The sequence below is a fragment of the Convolutriloba macropyga genome, chromosome 8, assembly GCF_964194025.1.
Source record: "Convolutriloba macropyga chromosome 8, txConMacr16.3, whole genome shotgun sequence".
Lineage (NCBI taxonomy): Eukaryota > Metazoa > Xenacoelomorpha > Acoela > Convolutidae > Convolutriloba > Convolutriloba macropyga.
Genome location: NC_134475.1, coordinates 16,252,094 through 16,273,575, shown reverse-complemented (window position 1 = coordinate 16,273,575; position 21,482 = coordinate 16,252,094). Strand labels below are relative to the sequence as shown.

The 21,482-nt window shown below is 35.6% G+C and overlaps 1 protein-coding gene across 5 annotated transcripts in view; it reads left to right on the top strand.

The window, feature by feature from the left end:
• The window catches only part of LOC142344511 (uncharacterized), a 148,300-nt gene that overhangs the window by 17,870 nt on the left and 108,948 nt on the right, over positions 1-21,482 (top strand). For all 5 annotated transcript variants that reach the window (XM_075396226.1, XM_075396227.1, XM_075396228.1 and 2 more), the window contains 4 exons: positions 432-663; positions 14,739-14,946; positions 19,046-19,219; positions 20,865-20,990. In XM_075396226.1, the coding sequence (XP_075252341.1) occupies positions 432-663; positions 14,739-14,946; positions 19,046-19,219; positions 20,865-20,990 (740 nt within the window). The remainder of the gene's footprint in view (positions 1-431; positions 664-14,738; positions 14,947-19,045; positions 19,220-20,864; positions 20,991-21,482) is intronic.

The window sequence follows — 21,482 nt, the reverse complement described above, 5'->3', positions numbered from 1 at the left end:
TATTCCATTGGTTGTGTATTTAATGATATGTATGTTGTTGAAGGTTTTCTAACTCTTCGTCATTTGGTCGCCAATTAACTCAAGAATGTGGATGAGCGGGGTCGGAACCTTATTTGCGTACGCACATTACCGAGCCCCCTTGTTCGTTTTTGTAGTAGTATTAAATTTACATGCAGTATCCTACTTACACTGTGAACTTCAAATAATTAATTTCATTTCTTACTGGGTCTAGAACACTAATGCACAACCGTGTACAACAATATTGTCAAGTATACTGTAATGATAAATTCGGTGCCTTTCTTCTTCCACAAAATTCTTTTACATCAAGTGCATTTTCACATAATTTTGCACCGAAGAGCACTGTCGCCTCATTTAACATCCGCAGTTCTCATTTTAGGTATAGACTTATGTTCAGATGTTCATTTTTTTAGAGAATCAAACGATAATGGATCCACAATTTATACATTCCTCGACTCGAAAGGGTGGACAGAAGTGGATAAATACAGCTCAGATGATGACAAAAGGTCAATCTGTTCAAGTACGAATAGTAAAACGAAACCCCGAATATACGCCATGCGACCCATGTGCCCTTTGTTTTTCGATGTACCAGTGGGAGCAAATCCCAATTTGAAGGAGTTTGCACATCGGCCAATTGTAAAGATGGTTCGTATTTTATACACTCTAAATAATGATTAACTAAATTTACCTAAACACTGTGCAGGTAAGGCCATGTGCAGACCTGCAAAAATTTCCCAAAAGTTGCTTACCTGCACACTATTCAGGTAAATTACCAGCATTTTTTTTAAAAATTTTAATGCACAAATTTGAAGCCAAATTTTTCCTGAAAACTGCATTTTTAAAAAAAATAAGTCGTAATCTTTCTTTTCATACAGGAAATACGTTGTTTTCATCAAGCTTCTATATGATTTTTCCGAAGCTAGAAAGAAAAGAAATGAACCGTAAGTTTAAAATTCCTATCATGACACTATTTTTTTATTAATTTCATAACCTAAAATCCAAGAAGTATCACATTGGTGTCAAGGCAAAATAATCAATGCAAATTTACCCAAAAGATCAAAGGGAATAAATTGGTTGTAATAGCATTGGTAAATAGGCACAATGGGCATTGGAGTTTTGGGTGAACAGACAAAACAGTCCCAGACAAAACAATCCCAAACAAAACAGTCCCGCTTAACTTATAGATTATGTTTGTTAATTGTTTGTAGATTATATTTACAACTTCCAATATTTTGTTTGGGACTATTTTGTCTGGGACTGTTTTGTCTGTTTTATTGTGACTATTTTATCTGGGACTGTTTTGTCTGGGAATATTTTGCAATTTGGGACTGTTTTGTCTGGGACTGTTTTGTCCGGACACGGGAGTTTTGGCATTGGATATATTGTCATGTAACCGACCCCATGTATTATGATCAGAATAGTCTGTCTGCTCTTGCTCCATCTATAACTTTAAAATCACAAGTTCACGGTCGGCTTAATTCTCTGAAAGGCATTGCAGGGCTTTAGAAGGCCGTATCTAAGGTTTACTCCATTTCGTCTTAGTTAGATGGCGATAAACTTTGTTTTCATTGGTTCTTCTTACTTTTTGATTTTGTTCGGTTCCAATTGCGATCTTTAGAATCAGTCACAGCTATTTTCCAGCAATTTAATGGTTTTTTTAGCTCATAGATGTGAAGCTTGTTTGTCAGTTTGAACTCCCCCATGTTTTTATAATTAAGCCTGAAATGAAATTTTGAGAGCTCCACCTTCTGGTGCCGATCCAACCAGAATCAGACCTTTGTTTATTCAACACATCCACATTCCACGCTGTTCTAACTACCGGCCCGTTGAAACTTGCTCATGATTTGAAAATCTTTTGAAATCTTGTGGAATTTACCCACAATGTAACGTATTAATGATTAAAAAATTCTGCAACATTTTAACGAAAACATTACCAGCTAGTAATGCGACCGACATTTAGTTGTTTCGCCTGTGGACTTCTATTTTTAAAAAAGCAGAATTATGGCCCTTAATTTTTCCGGTCAAATAAAAAATTTTGTTGATTTTGTTATATAATTATGCAACTTCCTCCGACTTGTCTGCTATTGTTTGCAACAGCCGTTCCTTTTCGGCTAATTTTTGTCTTTCATTTTCAAATAAGCCTGTCACAATCTAGAAAATCAATGCAAGAGTTACGTTTGGGTCATTTTCTGACGGATTGATTTTGCGCAAAATTTGCAAAGACCACATTTTGTTTTTGTGGACTATAATTACTGTTATCTCTCCCAAATTGGCGGATGGAGTTAATTGAGTAAACTTTGCAGGACATATATGAACAAATGTCAAATGTTTTAAGAGTAATATTTTCTGCTGATAAAATGATCGGAGGAAATGGGGCTATTTTAGGGTTCTTCACTAGGTGGTTTTGCAGTTGTCGTTACAACTGTTGCCATTTTTGATATTGCAAAACTAAATTTCTAACTGAGCTAACTGCACGCTATCTAATAAGGTAAATACAGCCTAGATTGAAAATAGTCTATGTCATTAGAGTTATTTGGTTCTTCACGTTAACAAATCTTAAATTCTTCCTCAACTAATTTACCTCAAAGTCATGGCGAATCTTAAAAATATGAATGGGGAACTGCTTAATTTATTGGCCGATTGAAAAAGTAAAGGCATTTATGCATTCATATTGCCTAATTAAGAGAAAATTATTTCATAAGCAAATTTTAAAAAGCTAAAATGTAAAGCAGTAAGTTTCAGCATGACTCCAAAAGTTAAAAGTGAGAAAGCACATGCGCTAACTTCGAGCTAATTTCACACATCCAGATCAAGCTTTGGCGGGTAATTTACACTATTTATATAAGTTGATTTACTACGTATATTTGCCACCCATAATCAAACAACACTGAATTGATACTCAAAACAGCTGCGTATTCTGCGTGCCCCTCTAACCTCACCAATAGGTTATGGGCCCAGAAAACTGACAAGTGAAACAAGACAAGAGAAGGGGTGGCCTGCCTGTTTGACAGAGTGACGAAGAAAGAGAAAGAGAGTGTCCTGGTCAATCAGAGACAAAGAGAAAGAGAAGGAGAGAAAGAGGGAGAACGATAAAGACACGAGAGAGAGAGAAGACAAGAGAGAGAGAGAGAAGACAAGAGAGAGAGAGAGAGAGAGAGAGAGAGAGAGAAAGAAAGAGAGAGAGAGAGAGAGAGAGAAAGAGAGAGAGAGAGAGAGAGAAGATAGTGAGAGAGAGAGAGAGAGTTAAACTTTGAAACTGTTGATTGAATGAATTAATTGTATGGTTGATGTTTATAAAGTTAAAGATTCTAGCGCGCGTCAAATCTTGATTGCGGGTGTGTGAAAACGACTCGTGATTTAACAAAAAGGGTAAATTGAAACAAGAAAGGTCGATTAAAAGAGTCCGTTTATTAAAAAGTGTAAATCGATCTGTAAAACAGATTGAAGTTGTAAAAACGATTTTGGTCAGAGTCCCTGCAGGGCATGTAACATTGTGTACACCATTTGAAACATATGAAATCCTGAAATATGGTTGAATATATTAAGAGCATAGTAAAACTTGATGCATAGGAAGCTTGCTTGAAGAATTTTGCGAAAGTTGGCCCATGCGTAAGAGAAAAGTTTAAGCTAGTGTTTGGAATTATCTGGAGGATCCGGATAATTCCAAACACTAGCTTAAACTAGTGTTTGGAGGATCCGTCCTCATCGTGCTTAGTCGCAGTGGGGGAATCAGTGACTATATTGGTCAATGACCACTCCAACTTTGTCAAGGATACTACATTCTCAAACAAAATGGGTCATCTTTTATTCTAAGTAGACAGATTTTCTCATATAGCTTTCGAAAGGCCCTGCTTTCTAAATAAACTTAACCTCGCATAGTGACGAATTTTTGCAGACTCTGCTTTGTTATTAAAAAGTTTTAAGTAAAGGTCGGAATTTTTCGTAAAGACTGTCTGGTGGTCAATAGTTTTACTTTTAAAAGACGTTTATACATTGTGCGTTTCCAAAATCTAAGTTACTTTTGCTTTAGTAGTTTTGTTGAAAGGAAAATAGAAAACTTGTTTAGGTCTGAAAAAGAAAGACCTGTTTGGTGTTCTTTAATTTAGTGGTTTTAGATGTTTGTTCGATAGAGTGTACGGATAGATTTAAACTTTAATTTTACTTTCTTGAACGTTTAAGCTTTATTTTCAAAATTTTAACACACAATAATAACACCTTTTTTTAAAACATGAATAGCAAAACAATTGATAAACTTTTCTTCAGCGGTAAAGAAGAAGACTTTGTCTATTTTTCCGAAGAGTTTGAGGCGCGAATGTATGTTTTGAAATTGAATAAAATTCTTGACGGCACTGTAGGATATAGGGAGTTTATACCTACGCTGAGGGGACGACCTTCACAGGAGCAAATTGATGCGGCCGATAGAAAGGGAAAAGAGATTTTTGACGAAAAACAGATGGCGATTTGGTATGAACTTGTTCAGTGCCTCGATAAGAAGTCAGTTTGATTTTTGCGACCATATAGGGGAAAAGGATCTGAAGCTTGGAGCGTGTTGTGTAAGAGGTTTAAAAATTTTGAGAGGCCGCGTTTACAAAATTTAATATCTGACTTAACCAGTTTGAGAAAATAAAGTAACGAAAGCATAGTAGACTATATTACTAGAGCCGAGGACATGCAGTTAAACCTTTCCGAAGTCGATGAGTCAATAAGTGAAAAAATGTTTGTCTCGATACTTTTGAAGGGACTTCCTCGTGAATTTGAAAGTTTTTGTACTCTGGTAAAATATGGTCAAGATAAAACCTTGGTTGAAATTAAACGTGATTTGATAATTTTTGAAAGTGAGAAACGCAACGACAGAAATACAGACAAATCAGAATCCGTTTTCTTTACAAATGATCGCACTTGTTTTAATTGTCACAAGAAGGGGCATATTGCAAAATTTTGTCGTGTACAACGATCGGGGCCTAACAAAGAGAAGCCTAATTCAAAAATAACTTGTTTTAAGTGTAAAAAAGATGGACATAATGCCAAAAATTGTTTCACTTACAAAAAACTTGAATCCCATGCAATGAAAAATGAACGAAAAAATAATCCGAAAGAAAGTCAAAATTTAGTTTCGGAAGAACAAGAAGAGGAAAGTTTTAGCTTTTTCTCGAGTGAGAATTGTATTGAACATCAAGATTTTATCATTGACTCTGGCCCAACAAACTACATGATTAAAGATAAAAGTACTTTTGCTTACCTGGATGAAAATTTTTCTGGCATAATTCACAATGCCAACAAAACGCACTCCGCAATTTTAGGAAAAGGGGATGTTGAGTTTTTTTGCTAAGAATAGCATTGAAGAATTGAAGAAAAATGTTTTAAAAGATGTTTTATTCGTACCTGATAACTCAAAAAACCTAATTTCTGTTTCAAAACTTAGAGAAGCGGGTATTGATGTTTCTTTCGGTGAAAAACTTAAACTTAATTTTAATAAAGTCTCATTTCCTTTTGAAGTTGAAAATGGATTGTTTGTGTGGAAAACTTTTCCTTGTTCAAATGAAAATTGCTTCAATGTTAACAGTTTACAACTGTGGCATGCAAAGATGGGACATAACAATTTTTCTGATTTAAAACGCCTGCCATAATTTGTTGAGGGTACGAAAATAGGTGATCCAAAAAATGATTGCTGTGAAAATTGTGAGTTAAATAAGTCGAAAAAACAGCTTGTTCCCAAAGTTTGCATGACAAGAGCGAAAGAAATTTTGGACATTGTGCATACAGATGTCTTAGGAAAAATTTCTCCTGAAGCTGTTGATGGCCATTGTTATGCCATTGGATTTGTAGATAGTTTCAGTCGTTTCTCAAAAGTTTACTTCATGAAAACAAGAGACGAGGTCTTGGATAAGTTTAAACAGTTTTGTGCTGATGTTGGAAAACCAGGAACTTTAGTTTCTCATGGAGGTGGAGAATACATTTCAAATGAGTTTAAGCGCTATTGTAGGAACCAAGGAATTCGTTTTGAAAACTCTGCTCCGTATACTCCACAAGAAAATGGAAAAATTGAAAGAATTTGGGGAACTTCTGTTGCTATGGCTCGCTGTTTCTTGGATAACGCTTGCTTGGATAAAAAATATTGGACGTACGCTTTGAACATGGCGTTTTACGTCAAGAACATGCTTTTGCATTCAGCTCTGGAGAAAACACCTTTTGAAGTGATGTACAATGAAAAACGTAATTTATCTTTTGTCAAACTTTTTGGTTGTGTTGCATTTATGCACATTGAAAAACCATTTCGCAAAAAATTGGATCATACCTCAAAAAAGGGAATTTTTTTGGAAATTCTGATAATAGTAAGTGTTATTTGATTGGTTTTGAAGACGACAAAGGGGAACTCAAAATTCGAAAGTCGAGAAACGTTAGATTTAATGAAAATGAATTTTACTTCAAACATAAGAAAACACAAAAATTGGTCGAAGACATTGATAACAATTCAAATGAAGTTTCTTTTCTGAGTCAACTCAATATCGATCCTTTGCTTCCAAAAACTGTTGATGAGGCTTTGCAAAATCCAAATGGGTTCGAAGCAATGAAAAATGAGTATGACTCTTTGGTTGAAAACAATGTTTGGTCCTTAGTGAAAAGTGATGAAAAACCAGTAGGAAGTAGATGGCATTTTGCTTTGAAATTTGGTCCCGATGGTGAAATATGTCGCTATAAAGCACGTTTTGTTGCAAAAGGTTTTAGTCAAATTTTCGGAAAAGATTTTTATGAAACTTACTTACCTACAACTAGACTTTCAACCATTAGAATTTTGATGTGTATAGCTATTTCTAACAATTATCAATTAAAACAAATGGACATAAAAACTGCTTATTTAAATGCTCCAATTGAAGAAGATGTAGTCATTAAACAACCTGAAGGTTTTGAAATTTTGGATGAAAATGGAAAACCCTTTGTTTGTAAATTGAAAAAGAGCTTGTATGGTTTGAAGCAATCTGGAAGAAACTGGTTTTTGACTTTGAAAGCTTTCTTGATTACACTAGGTTTTGTTAACTCATTTCATGACGATTGTTTGTTTATAAAAAAGCAGGACGAAAAAATAGTTGGGTTTCTTTGTTTGTGGGTAGATGACTTAATAGTTTGTGGTCTTTCTGAAAATTTTTGTGATTGGTTTCATACTTAAGTTTCCAAGAAATTTAAAATTAGTGAGTATTCAGATTTGACGTGGTTTTTAGGAATGAAAATAGAGAGGACTTCATCGGAAATAAAAATTAGCCAAGAGAAATACATTGAAAAAATTTTAGAAACTTTCAAAATGAAAGACTGTAAGCCAATTGGTACACCATTAGAAGAAAATTGTAAACTTTCAAAAAATGATTGTCCTCAGGAGGGGAGTGAGGATTAACTTAGAATGAGCAAAACTAATTATCGAAGTTTGATAGGTTGCCTAAACTATTTAGCTTTGTCGAGTAGACCCGATATTTGTTTTTCTGCTAATGCTCTAAGTTCGTTTGTTGAAAATCCCGGAGAAGTTCATTGGAAAGCAGCAAAGCGTGTTCTTAGATACTTAAGAGGAACAATGAATCAGACTTTAACTTTCCGTAAGACTCAGATTCTGGATTTGTTGAGTTTTTCTGATGCTGATTGGGCAGGGAACATAGATAACAGGAGGAGTACTTCAGGTTTTTGTTTTAAGTTAAGTGAGTCGTTTGGAGCAATAAGTTGGGGTTGTAAGGCTCAAAAGACTGTAGCAACATCAACTGCTGAAGCAGAATTTAACTCTGTTGTTGAGGCGAGTAAAGAAGCCATCCACCTAAGTGGTATCCTGGAGGACTTAGGATGTTCCTGTAAACTACCTCTGAAAATTTTTGTTGATAATCAGGCTTGTATTGCATTAAGTAAACATTCTATGCATCATGGAAAAACTAAACACTTTGCCATAAAACTGCACTTTGTGCGAGAACTGGTCGAAAACCAGAAACTTGAACTATCTTATTTGACTACAGAAAACATGCCTGCAGATATTCTGACTAAATCGCTTGGAATAAGAAAACACTCACTTTTTCGTACATATCTTCTTGGTGAAACCTAGCTCGAAAGGAGGGGCTTCAGCATGACTCCAAAAGTTAAAAGTGAGAAAGCACATGCGCTAACTTCGAGCTATTTTCACACATCCAGATCAAGCTTTGGCGGGTAATTTACACTATTTATATAAGTTGATTTACTACGTATATTTGCCACCCATAATCAAACAACACTGAATTGATACTCAAAACAGCTGCGTATTCTGCGTGTCCCTCTAACCTCACCAATAGTAAGTACTTGTCTCGGTATATTATGACGATTTTTTTTTCATCAACTGAGATTTTGAAAGTTCAGATCAAGTGAGTTCCCTTGCCGATTTTAATACAATTTTTTGCCAGATAATTTCCTCGTCTTTCGTCTGTGACTCATTAAAACGGTATACAGGAAATTTTTGACTGTAACAGGAAAGGTGATGAAGTCTGAAAGCGCAACCACACAGGTCAATTTTTAAACTGGACAAATTTACTGGTCATTAGTGTGTGTTCACAGGGATAGAGGGACGGGAACTGACAATTGAATTCGGTGTTGTTTGATTAAGGGTAACAAATACAGGTTGTATATCAGCTTTTATAATGTTGTACATACAGGTTGTATATAATGTGAGTTACCCCCCCCCTACACTTGATCTGGGTATGTGCAATTAGATCAAAGTTAACGCTTTGATTTCTCACTTCTAACATTCGGTAGTTCTAACTTTTAGTAGTCATGCCGAAAACCCTCCTTTTGCGCTAGAATTCACGGAGGAGAAATTTTGAAAAAGTGTATGTTTTTTATCCCAATTCATTTAGTCAAATTGTCTGCGCGCATGGTTTCTGTTTGTTTATACGACAATACAAAATCGTGGTAATCTATCAATTCTCGCACAAAATGGAGTTGTCAAGCAAAATTTTAAAATTTTCGATGATGCATAATAAGCTTGCTTAGAACAATACAAACCACATTACAAAAAAAACTTTGAACAAAACTCCTAAGTCCTCCAGTTTTTCACTTAGGCAAATAGTTTGTTTACTCGCTTCCAGAACAAAGTTAAACTTTGCTTCAGCAGTTGTTGCTGCAATTTTTTTTGGCGTTACATCCCAAAAAAATTGCTCCAGACAACACACTGATTTTAGAACAAAAGCCTGCAAAACTCCTCTTTTTATCTATAATTGGTTCGCTATTAGAATAGGAAGAACTCAACTAATCCAAATTTTGAGTCTTACGAGAGATGAAATCTTTTTCAGTTTTCCCCTTAAATATTAAAACAACGCACTTGAAATTTCTTTCAGACTCTTGGCCAAAGATTTTCACTCATTAGCGAAAGAACAAATATTAGGTCTACTTTATAACTCCAAACAATTGAGACAACCTATCAAACTTCGGGAAAACTCTAAGTTTTCTTCAGTGCCTGCCTTAGGACTGTCATTCATTGAATGTTTTCAATTTTGCTCTAGTGGTGTTCCAATTGACTTACAGTTGACAATTTTGAAATTTTTTGTTAAAAAATTTTAATTTAATTTCAGGCTTATTTCTAATTCTAACAAAATATTTCTCTCAATTTCTATTGTTCGCAGTCATATCAAACCTCAATTAAAAATATTTTTAAATTTCTTCAAAAATCGTTTCAATGGCTAGCTGTTAATGATTAAGTTGATCAATTTGTTTACAGTCGATTATTTTAAATTTTTAAAAAAGTTTTCAAATTTTTTTCGCGCTTATTTTTAGTTTTCACAAAAAAGTCCTCTCAATTACTATTGTTCGGAGTCTTGTCAAACCTCATTAATAAATAATTTCAAATTTCTTCAAAAATTGTTTTATTATCTAGCTGTAAATGGATTAGTTTCTTTAAAATCTGTTCCCAAAACTTGGTTAAAGCTTTTTGCACCGAGATAACAAAAGCAATTTGTCTCAACGTTAAGAATTAACACTGCAAAGAATTTCTACCTAATTTCTATTGGTTTTTCACTCAAAACCAAACGTTTTTCTCAAACAGATAGTCATATTTTACTTCATTGCTCAGAATCGATTTAGGATTTGCGAAGCTCTATTAAAAATTGTTGGAAACAAAAGATCAATGGCCAGTTAACTCAAAAAAACTTCAATGGTAATGTTAACAGGCCATTTCAGGCTTTTTGGTCAGTTTGGAATAAAATTATTTTTCCTTAATTCGTATCTTTCTTAATTTTTGAACTTTGACTTCAACTGTCTTTACTCCAATTATCATCAAACAGCACTAAATATTATCGGAGTTCCTCCAAAAACTTTCTTTGTTGAGGTTTGATATGATTGCCTGCGAATTTGTGTTTCAAAATGCGAAAATGTAAAACAACGAAATGGTTTCAGAAAACACATACCTGATTTTATTATGAACATCAATTCAAAGGGCGTATTTGCAAGAAAAGATTGCAGAAGCTTCCTTTGGACGTAAAATTTTGTGTTCAAGGAATAAGTACTAAACTGTTTGATTTAACAACTGTTATCCAAAAAACAGTGAGCCGTAGATACAAAAGTTTCCGGAATTCTTTCAATTTTCTCAATTTTTCCAAAAGTATTAAGATCAGAATTATCCAAGCGCTTTCCTTGATTCATACAAAGCCAATCTCAATCGAACTTTCTAAATTTGCAAAAACTCTTTAAATTTATCCAGAACCTTATCTCTTATTGTCGTAAAACCGCCGAGAAAAAAACTAAAATTATCTACAAAATCAATTGCATGACAATGACCATCAGCAGTTGCGAGCGAATATCTTTCTGAGACATCTGTTTTAACATTGCCCAAAATAATCATTTGATCTGATGAGTCTTTGGTAACAAGCGGTTTTTTCAAATAATTTGATCCTGTAAGATTTCCAACCAATTATTTTCTTACTTGCTGCGAAATCTGGTAAACGCTTCATGTCGATAAATGTTTTATGTCCGACTCTTGCATGCCACATATACCAATTGTCATCATAAGGGTTTTTAAATTGGAACAAGAAAATTTTTTCCACACGAGAAATCCATTTTCAATTTCAAAATGAATTGAAATTTTTAAAACTAAATCTCAAATAATTCATTATTTGTTTCTTTATCGCCAGCCTCTCTGAGTTTGCAAACTGGAACAAATAAAATTTGTTTCAGAACAATTTTCAGTTCTTCATTGTTGAATAGCAGAAAAACAACATTTCTTTTTTTGTGATAGGAGAATGAGTTTTGTTGGCGTTTTGAATTGTGCCAGTAAGCATTTGCTCAAAAGTTGCTAAGGTTTTTCATCTTTATGGAAACGGCTGGTTGAATCGGGGCAGTTATAAATGTCTGGAGTTGAATCCAGTTTTCAATCAACAAGAAGCGTAAGTTTTCCTCTTCTTTTTCCGGAACAATAATTTGACTCTTTTAGTTTTTTTTTGTTTTTTACTGCATGGATTTCAGTTTCTTTTCATAATGTTTTTCTTGTCAAACTGGTTGCAATCATAAATTTTTGTTTTGTTGGCAAACAAATTTTTTTCCTGGTTATGACGCACAACAAGATTTTAAATACGCCCCTTTTTTCGTGACATTTAGGACAGATTCAGTTATTGCTTGCAGAAGCTTTCAATGATTGCAGAAAATTATTCAAAATTTTATCTTAACCATACTTCACTAGCCGTCAATACTTATATAATTCACTAAAAAGTCTTTCGAAATTATAGAGATAAACAGTTTTTCAGGTAATTCTTCGACTCATAAGATTGTAATTACAAGTCTTCGGTTCTAGTAATTACAGTCTACAAAATTTTTGGAAATACCTTTTCTCAAATTTTTTAGATCGGAATTCAATCTCTTGCAGACGTGGTTTTTCAAACGTTTCAAATCTCGTACACAACACTTTCCATGCATCAGACACTTTTCTCTATAAGGGCGGGGCAAAAATGAAACAGACATCCTGTCATAACACCGAACTAGTGTACAGCAAATAGCCACCTGTCTTTGAACAAAAATTTTGCTGTTTTTTCTATAGGGCTCATCAAGTTGTTCGTCATAATGTTGACCTCTTACATTAGGTAAAAATTCCTCATACTCTAAAGTGCTGTCAAGAGTTTGATTCAATTTCAAAGCATTCATTCGTGCGTAAAATTGTTCAGAAAATAGAGGGAGTCTTTTTTTCTTTATGGAATTCTTAGTATGATTGTTTCAAAAACTGATCAAAGATTTGAACAGAAACTTTTCAACGAAGGTCATTGACTATAATGAGCACTTTCAATGAAATTTGAAATTTGTATTGGAAACCTAAACTATGTGTCTTCCAACTATCAACTTGATTTAAGAAGCATAACTTACTTTACTGAAAACGGTCAAAACGTAACTTGTAAAAAGTTTTCAGACACAAAATTGTAGTCTACCTTACAAGCTTCACTTAAGACAATATTTTTCAGCTTTTTCAATTTCAAACCCTTCTTAACCCAAAGCAATGTGGATTGTGCAGATGTTTTTTATTAATTCCAAAATTCTGCTAGAGAGCAGTGCTCAGCAATAATGAGAAACTATAAGAGAAAAATTGTTTTTTTATTTATTAGGAAAGATTTATTTTAAAAGACGACTCATTTTGCCTGAGAATTAAGAACATAGTATCCTCGACAAAATTAGAGCTGACTTTGACCAATTCAGTCAATGGCTCCTCCGCTGCCCTAAGAATGATGCTAATGGATCTACCACATGAGCTCGGTCTAATTTTCGCATTGTTTTTCGAGAAAGCCTGTTATGCATTATGTTTCACGTTTCCTTTTACCATGATCAACTCTTTAAAATTTGCATAATTTGTAAATGTTTATACAACTTTAAATTATCTGCAGAAACTCTTATCGAAGCTTTTACAGCTTCAATCTGTTTTACAGAATCGTTTTCTTATGATTCGACTTCTTCAATAGAATTTCTGATTTCGGATTTCAATAGAATTTTTCAGCTACCAGCATTATTCAAACACCCGAATTAGATAAAATAACTCAGTTTTTCAAATAAATTGTTTCAAATTTCACATTTTTTTAACTATTTCTCAACGATTTTTTTTCTCTCTCTATTTCATTCTTTCTTTCTTTCTTTCTTTCTTTCTTTCTTTCTTTCTTTCTTTCTTTCTTTCTTTCTTTCTTTCTCTATTTTTTTGCCCCCCCTCTTTCTCTCCTTGTGTTTTCGGTGTTTTCCGTTTCTGGTCTATGTGTGTGTGTGTGTGTGTGTGTGTGTGTGTGTGTGTGTGTGTGTGTGTGTGTGTGTGTGTGTGTGTGTGTGTGTGTGTGTGTGTGTGTGTGTGTGTGTGTGTGTGTGTGTGTGTGTGTGTGTGTGTGTGTGTGTGTGTGTGTGTGTGTGTGTGTGTGTGTGTGTGTGTGTGTGTGTGTGTGTGTGTGTGTGTGTGTGTGTGTGTGTGTGTGTGTGTGTGTGTGTGTGTGTGTGTGTGTGTGTGTGTGTGTGTGTGTGTGTGTGTGTGTGTGTGTGTGTGTGTGTGTGTGTGTGTGTGTGTGTGTGTGTGTGTGTGTGTGTGTGTGTGTGTGTGTGTGTGTGTGTGTGTGTGTGTGTGTGTGTGTGTGTGTGTGTGTGTGTGTGTGTGTGTGTGTGTGTGTGTGTGTGTGTGTGTGTGTGTGTGTGTGTGTGTGTGTGTGTGTGTGTGTGTGTGTGTGTGTGTGTGTGTTGGTTTATTCTTCGAGAACTCGGATGCACAAGCTACCCTTTGCTTTTTTTTCTCTCTAATATCAGATTTGTTAGTCCATAGCCTATTCAGAGGATTAAAAGGGTGAGAGGTGCGGGCAAAAACGCGTAGGAATTGACTATTAAATTGGGCGTTGCTTGATTATGCTTGTCAAATATATGTTGTTAATCAGCTTTATTAAATCGTGGATTTATGCCGCCAAAGCTTGATCTGGGTATGTAAAATTAGCTCGAATTGCTTTCTCATTTTTAAGAATAGGCAACTTTTTCCTTTTATGAGTCATACTGAAAGTGTAAAGGGCAATTCTAGAGCCTTATGTCGCGCCTAATTTAATTTTTACCCCACCATTAAAATTTTTCCGCTCTTCCAAGACCAAGTGAGACCTGATTCCACAATTCCAAGTTTTTGACAACTAAACATTCCCGAGCTAGTCGTGTGATGCAAGGAAAATGTTTTGTAGCCTAATAAGATATGAAAATATCTCTTAATTTCAAAATTATAGCTTTACAGAGGTGTAATCTTATCAATTATAGACACATTTCCTACCGTTTTCAGAAGAGGAAAAAAGTTTTGATATTTCGGATAAGGCATTAGTACTAAGCAAAACAACAAACAGAACATTCGTTAACGCCCTCCGAAACAAAACAATTTAAAACGTTGATTTCGTAAGACTGCTGGTAATATGAGGTGTTATCCTTCACAATTTTCACCGTCTTTAAGACTGTTTCATTAACTCCGTGAGCGAAACTTGTCATTGCAAGTCACATATGCAACTATTTTGGCAAATCCCTTACAAATGGTTAAGCAGCGGGCAAAACAGTTCCTGATTTGATAAAGCAGGTCTCTAGTCATTTGATAACACAAATTTCACCAGATGTATTATAATTCAATACATTATGACACAGCACAAATATCTTTTGTATAAGATTTCGTATAAATTTCATCTACATTTTGGACGCCACTTTTCCTTGTTTTCAAAATCCATTTTCTTAACTTTAACTATTTCTCAGTATTTTTCCAGAATATGCTGCATGGAATCGTGTGTTCCACAATCAGTGAGGTACTTGCTGAGATGAAAGGTGCGAAGCAGGTGTTGATAGCGGACAGTTCCACGAATGGCGGATTCCTGTCAATTCTCTTGTCATCAGTAGCCCATTTCAATCACCTCGACGAGGAATTGTCGATTGTTGGGTTAAGTTGCCCAGAGCCAAAGACCGTCGAGAAATTAGGGATCATTTTACTTCACCTAAACTTTGGAATTAATTGCTCATAAACTAAGTTAAAACTCAAAATTTCTGTCATTTTTTGGAGCAAAAACTTTTTTTCTCAATGTTGTCAAGGTTCACAAACACCCTGGAATCAAGTCAAATGCAAAAAATGTTCCCTATTTATGGATCCATTTCTCAATTGATATCAGTTTTTCCTCAGTTGACAACCATATATGAATCTAACTAACAAGTCATATAAGCTTTTATCGGAAATTTATTAAACTTACAACGGTCCTAGCAGCAAAATTTGGTTCTCATGGAATTAGAACAAAAACCAAAAAGTACAGATTGAAAAATTTAGTGCTATACCTGAGAAGCCAAATCCATTTTAATGGTATCTTACGTTAAAACGTACCAAATTAAATGTTTCATGGTTTTGTGATCCGGTTTGTGGAGCAAAAATTCCAGAAACGATTTTCGGATCAAAAAATATAAATTTTTTCGAGCTAGAGTAAGTTAAAAATTTTATGGTCCAAGTATATAGAATACTTTGACTTGATGAGAGATTTTCAAAAGGACGCAAAGTCATCGAAACTCGAAAACAACCGACTGGGTTTTTTGGGGACTAACAATTGATGGGTGGTAAAAATGGAGGCTAAAAAACAATGCTCGTTTTTCTACGGGAGAGGAAATACCAAATCCAAATTGGGCTTCTCAGAGAGTGCGATCCTTAGCCCGCCATACTTATATCTCTAGCAAGCGCTCTCCACTGACTAAAATTTCCAGTAATTTCCTTGGTCCAATCAAACCATTGCTTTTCCCAATTCTTCAATGACATTTTGGGAGCTTAACTTGTTTTTTTTTCAGATCGTCTCGGACAGTTGTTCTCAAAACTTTTTTTTCTCCGCCAGGAGCTCTTTTCCAATTCTCGACTCTTACAAATTCCAGATGGTTTGATGCGTAGAACACCTCTCAGTTATTTCATTCGGCGTTGTGTTATCGTCAAGGGAATCAGGTCGCATTTCGCAATGGACAATAATAATTCTCTAGGGAGGTTTTTCTCTTTGTAGAGACATAGTCGTAGTCAGCGGATTTCAAAAGACTGTAAACGTTTGAGGTCAGATTCTTTTATTGGCCATCTTTCACGTCCATATAAAAGTACACTTCTCACGCAAGCCTTGTATAACTTAACTTCGATTGATTGAGGAATGTTTCTCTGGTTCCATATTTTCTTCAGGTTATTAAAGCTACCTGCGTCTTTTTCAGTTCTAGCTTTAACTTCCGATGTCACATTGTCGTCTAATTGAATTTTGCTTCCCAGATATGTGAACTCTCAACACGCTCTAGTATACATAGAACTTCTGGTGTCCACCATTGGAGCAGAATTTAGTTTTTCCAACTTTCATTTGTAAGCCGACACGCGATGCACTGTTAGTAACACTATCAAGTAGTTTCCGTGTGTCATTACGTGAGTCCAAGAATTTTGCAAATGTTCCAAATTCAATTTCAATCAACGTTGTCGAGAGCAGCTTTAAAATCTATGAATATTAGATTGTTCATTCTTTTAAACACTTTGCACTGCTCCAGAATCTGCCGAATTGCAATGATTTGGCCTCTACATCCTTTGTTCGACTTTAAATTGGCTTGGTTGGGCCATCCACAATATAGCGGTCCCAATCTGTTTTTCATAACTGCTTCGAGTATCTTAAAAGCAACCGCCAGAAGGGAGATACCTCCGTAATTCGTGCCGATCTCATGCCCGGATAAAGAAGGAGAGTTGGAGTGTGGCGAGCCCCGTAAAATTTAGCCACGAATCCAAATGAAGACGAGAGAGGAAATAGCCCAATTTCTGTCGATAAGAGGAATCTAAAACAGAATGATCGCACTGAACAAATATACAACACTTTCTTAAACGGAAATGTTTCATGGTTTTGTGATCCGGTTTGTGGAGCAAAAATTCCAGAAACGATTTTCGGATCAAAAAATATAAATTTTTTCGAGCTAGAGTAAGTTAAAAATTTTATGGTCCAAGTATATAGAATACTTTGACTTGATGAGAGATTTTCAAAAGGACGCAAAGTCATCGAAACTCGAAAACAACCGACTGGGTTTTTTGGGGACTAACAATTGATGGGTGGTAAAAATGGAGGCTAAAAAACAATGCTCGTTTTTCTACGGGAGAGGAAATACCAAATCCAAATTGGGCTTCTCAGAGAGTGCGATCCTTAGCCCGCCATACTTATATCTCTAGCAAGCGCTCTCCACTGACTAAAATTTCCAGTAATTTCCTTGGTCCAATCAAACCATTGCTTTTCCCAATTCTTCAATGACATTTTGGGAGCTTAACTTGTTTTTTTTTCAGATCGTCTCGGACAGTTGTTCTCAAAACTTTTTTTTCTCCGCCAGGAGCTCTTTTCCAATTCTCGACTCTTACAAATTCCAGATGGTTTGATGCGTAGAACACCTCTCAGTTATTTCATTCGGCGTTGTGTTATGGTCAAGGGAATCAGGTCGCATTTCGCAATGGACAATAATAATTCTCTAGGGAGGTTTTTCTCTTTGTAGAGACATAGTCGTAGTCAGCGGATTTCAAAAGACTGTAAACTTTTGAGGTCAGATTCTTTTATTGGCCATCTTTCACGTCCATATAAAAGTACACTTCTCACGCAAGCCTTGTATAACTTAACTTCGATTGATTGAGGAATGTTTCTCTGGTTCCATATTTTCTTCAGGTTATTAAAGCTACCTGCGTCGATTTCAGTTCTAGCTTTAACTTCCGATGTCACATTGTCGTCTAATTGAATTTTGCTTCCCAGATATGTGAACTCTCAACACGCTCTAGTATACATAGAACTTCTGGTGTCCACCATTGGAGCAGAATTTTGTTTTTCCAACTTTCATTTGTAAGCCGACACGCGATGCACTGTTAGTAACACTATCAAGTAGTTTCCGTGTGTCATTACGTGAGTCCATGATTTTTGCAAATGTTCCAAATTCAATTTCAATCAACGCTGTCGAGAGCAGCTTTAAAATCTATGAATATTAGATTGTTCATTCTTTTAAACGCTTTGCACTGCTCCAGAATCTGCCGAATTGCAATGATTTGGCCTCTACATCCTTTGTTCGACTTTAAATCGGCTTGGTTGGGCCGTCCACAATATAGCGGTCCCAATCTGTTTTTCATAACTGCTTCGAGTATCTTAAAAGCAACCGCCAGAAGGGAGATACCTCCGTAATTCGTGCCGATCTCATGCCCGGATAAAGAAGGAGAGTTGGAGTGTGGCGAGCCCCGTAAAATTTAACCACGAATCCAAATGAAGACGAGAGAGGAAATAGCCCAATTTCTGTCGATAAGAGGAATCTAAAACAGAATGATCGCACTGAACAAATATACAACACTTTCTTAAACGGAACGTTTTTTTTTGAATTTCAAGTAGTTCAATTGGTATCTTTAATTAAAACACTGACGTTCACATGTTAAAAAAGCCCAAAGTCTGCAGTGCCAGAAGTTAAAATGCCAGAAGTCGCTACATAGCCAGAAGTTGACTTCCGTTGACTTTCGTTATTTTAAAACGTGCACGCATCATGTTTTAAGCATGGTTAAGGGACTCTGCAGAAGTCACTTTGAAATTCTGACTTAATATCTCGAACCGCTTTGCGGTTCTCGATAAACGATAGAAGTTCTCAGTGACTTCAAGCAGTGTCATTTAACCATTACTTATAAACCATTGAATTTCGTTGTACTTTGTATCTTTGCGTACAAAAAGATTTTTCGTCTTCTATATTAGATGATATTCATTTTGAATACAAAAACATAAAAAAAATATTTTCTTTTGAATGTTGGTGTCATTTTTTTGGTTGACGAAATATTTCTTGTTTCATAGTCAGCGGGCCAATAAGTAAAAAAATGAAAAAAAATTGATAAAGGATTGCTTAACTTATGAAATACTAATTTTTGGATGTATCAATCGCTCAGCTACGATAATTATGATGTCGTCCAGCAAACGCTATTTTTTCCGGTACTGCCAGGAAACATTCAATTATTGAAATCGCAGCTATAGAGTTATGTTTTTTCCAAACGAAATCCCCTGTCAAATGATCTCATTGACTGACCAAATAGCTCAAGACTGGGGAGTGTCAAATGTGAAGATCAAGAAGCATTCCCTGTTCAAACAGAGTGCGAAGAGTAGTGCCAAATTGGCAGATGCCAGACTAATTGTGTTGAATGCGTCTTCTACATCAGAGTCTGGCTTGGCCAATTTGGGACAGTACTTTCTGGACGAAGACTTCACAGGTAAAATTAAAAGAACTGATGTCCCAAATTAGGAAGGACATCGCGATTCCCTAAAATTCTAAAATTCCCAAAAATTCATCAGGTAATTACATCATTTTATGAGTTTGTTTCCTAGTTTGCCGTAATTGAGCGTCAACTTTTTGTCTTTAACTCTTGGAAATGTAGAACTTAATTCGCGGTCATTTGAATAATTTCAGCACTCAATTATTATTAATATAAATGATGAGTCATGAAGATGAATATTGATAGTTCTTGGTGACTGGATTGAATAGTTCAAACTCATAAAGCTATCTTTCATATTACCAAATATTTTGCTCCACTTTTATCCATAATTATATCAAGAATATCTCACAAAAAATCTCGTGACATCCCTGCTTGAGAACTTTGATTTTTAAAATATAACAAAAATGCCGGTAAAACGACGATTTCATGTCAAAAAGGACAAGACCGACCTATTCGTATGGTTTTCTGCTGATATTGATCTTTTCTCCGGTAGTTAATCTAAGAGAGCTTTAGTATCTTAGTATTCATGGAAACCAAACTTACCGAAACTTTTTCAAATCTAAAAAAATGTGAATTCAAATTTTTAATTGCTCTCAAACGAAGTTTGTAGCAATTATATTAGTCCTGTCGGTCTTTTTTATGCAATTTTTCGCTTGACCAACTTTTCGTCTGACGCTTTTGACTTTTCGTCCTCAAAAACGGGATAAACAGGTAGCGCCCAGCGGTCATTAAGTGCTCTTAGAGCCTTTCAGCTCTGTTTCAGCTCAAACTTTAATGGAGACTTAATACTTATACTTATGGTGTGAAGGGCGGTTCTTAGAGGTTGAGACACCTCCCCCCCGCTGATTCCCACCCCCACTATTGCCTCCACCCCCTCCCCCCACGCGCTATTGCCCCCCCAACCCAGTGTTGCCCCCCCGGTGCACCCCCACCTCCCCCGTGGCTAGCTACTGACGAAGCCAACCGCTCGTCGGTCGTTTGAGAGCAATTCGCCCGACGTTAGTCGGTTATGTTTTAAGGTTTTGTAGTTGAAAGATCAAAGCAAAGTTGTTTTCAGTTGGAAAACACATGCCAAAGAAACCTATCACGAAGACCTAACAGAGATTCAAACAGACGATACCAAAGTGTCTTACATTTGTTCACCGTTTTTATTTGCTCTTTTTAAATATGGAGTCCACCCATTGTGATAAAAATGGTCAAACGCGTTATTTGTTCTGTTTTTACAATTCAAAGAATTTGAATTGTATTGGGGCGCTGTCTCTTTTTTTTAAGATCTGTTCACACATTTTCATGATTTTTGATGTCAATTTGGAGTAGTGATTTTGGTCACGCCGAAACAGGAAGTGGAGCGAAAAAGCGAGTGGTTTTGCGGCGTGAAATTTTTTAGCTCTAAATTTAAAGTAGAGTCAGAAAACGGTGTTTGAACAAAAATTCGCTTTCTCGCTAGTGGTTTTTTGTTCACATGCGGCAATTTCACTTTGATTTTTACTGTTTTTTCGATTTTTTTGGTCGGATTTTTTTCTAAATGGTTCTCCCAATTCATTCATAGTCCGTTCTAGGTCTAGTTTTCTGTTTAGTCAATGAAAATTCTTTGAAATGTACGTCAGGACTTGTCCTGCTATGTTTTTTTATTTTGTTGTAGAAGGAAATGGCGTGTACAGGTCCATCTATTCTGCGATGAAACACGGGGACAAAAACGGGGCAGATAACCCGACAGAAGAAACTGCCAAGTTGTACAAAAATGCCATCATGCACAGCCTTACATTCTGTTAGTACCATACGGTGATTGATTAGGAATTCTACTCTGTTTTATTGGTGCACTCACTCACAGCTACTTTAACTGATTTCTTATCCCTTTTCAAAGTTATTGTCACAAACCAGTTGTTGTCAATTCGAAAAATGTAACAAGGAGGCTCGTTAATGTGGGTTTGCGCATCAAGTTCCGACCCGAGATGATCTACATTTTTGACTTAATTGTCAACCAAATAAATAGATAACCAGTAATAGGTGTATGAGTTTTAAAAAATAGTTTCACAGCCAAACTACTAATTGAATTACATAATGATGTGCCTCATTACAGCGCTCACGAGATCTGCCAGTAAAAAGACTACGAGAAAAAAAACAAACAACATAAGCAAAACCAAAAAATTAACGGCAAAAGGTCAAAATCGAAATGCAAACGCACCTAATAAACAACGTCAAAATGCAACCAGATAAAACCTTAACTGCACAATCTTATTTTATCTTAACAATACAGCAG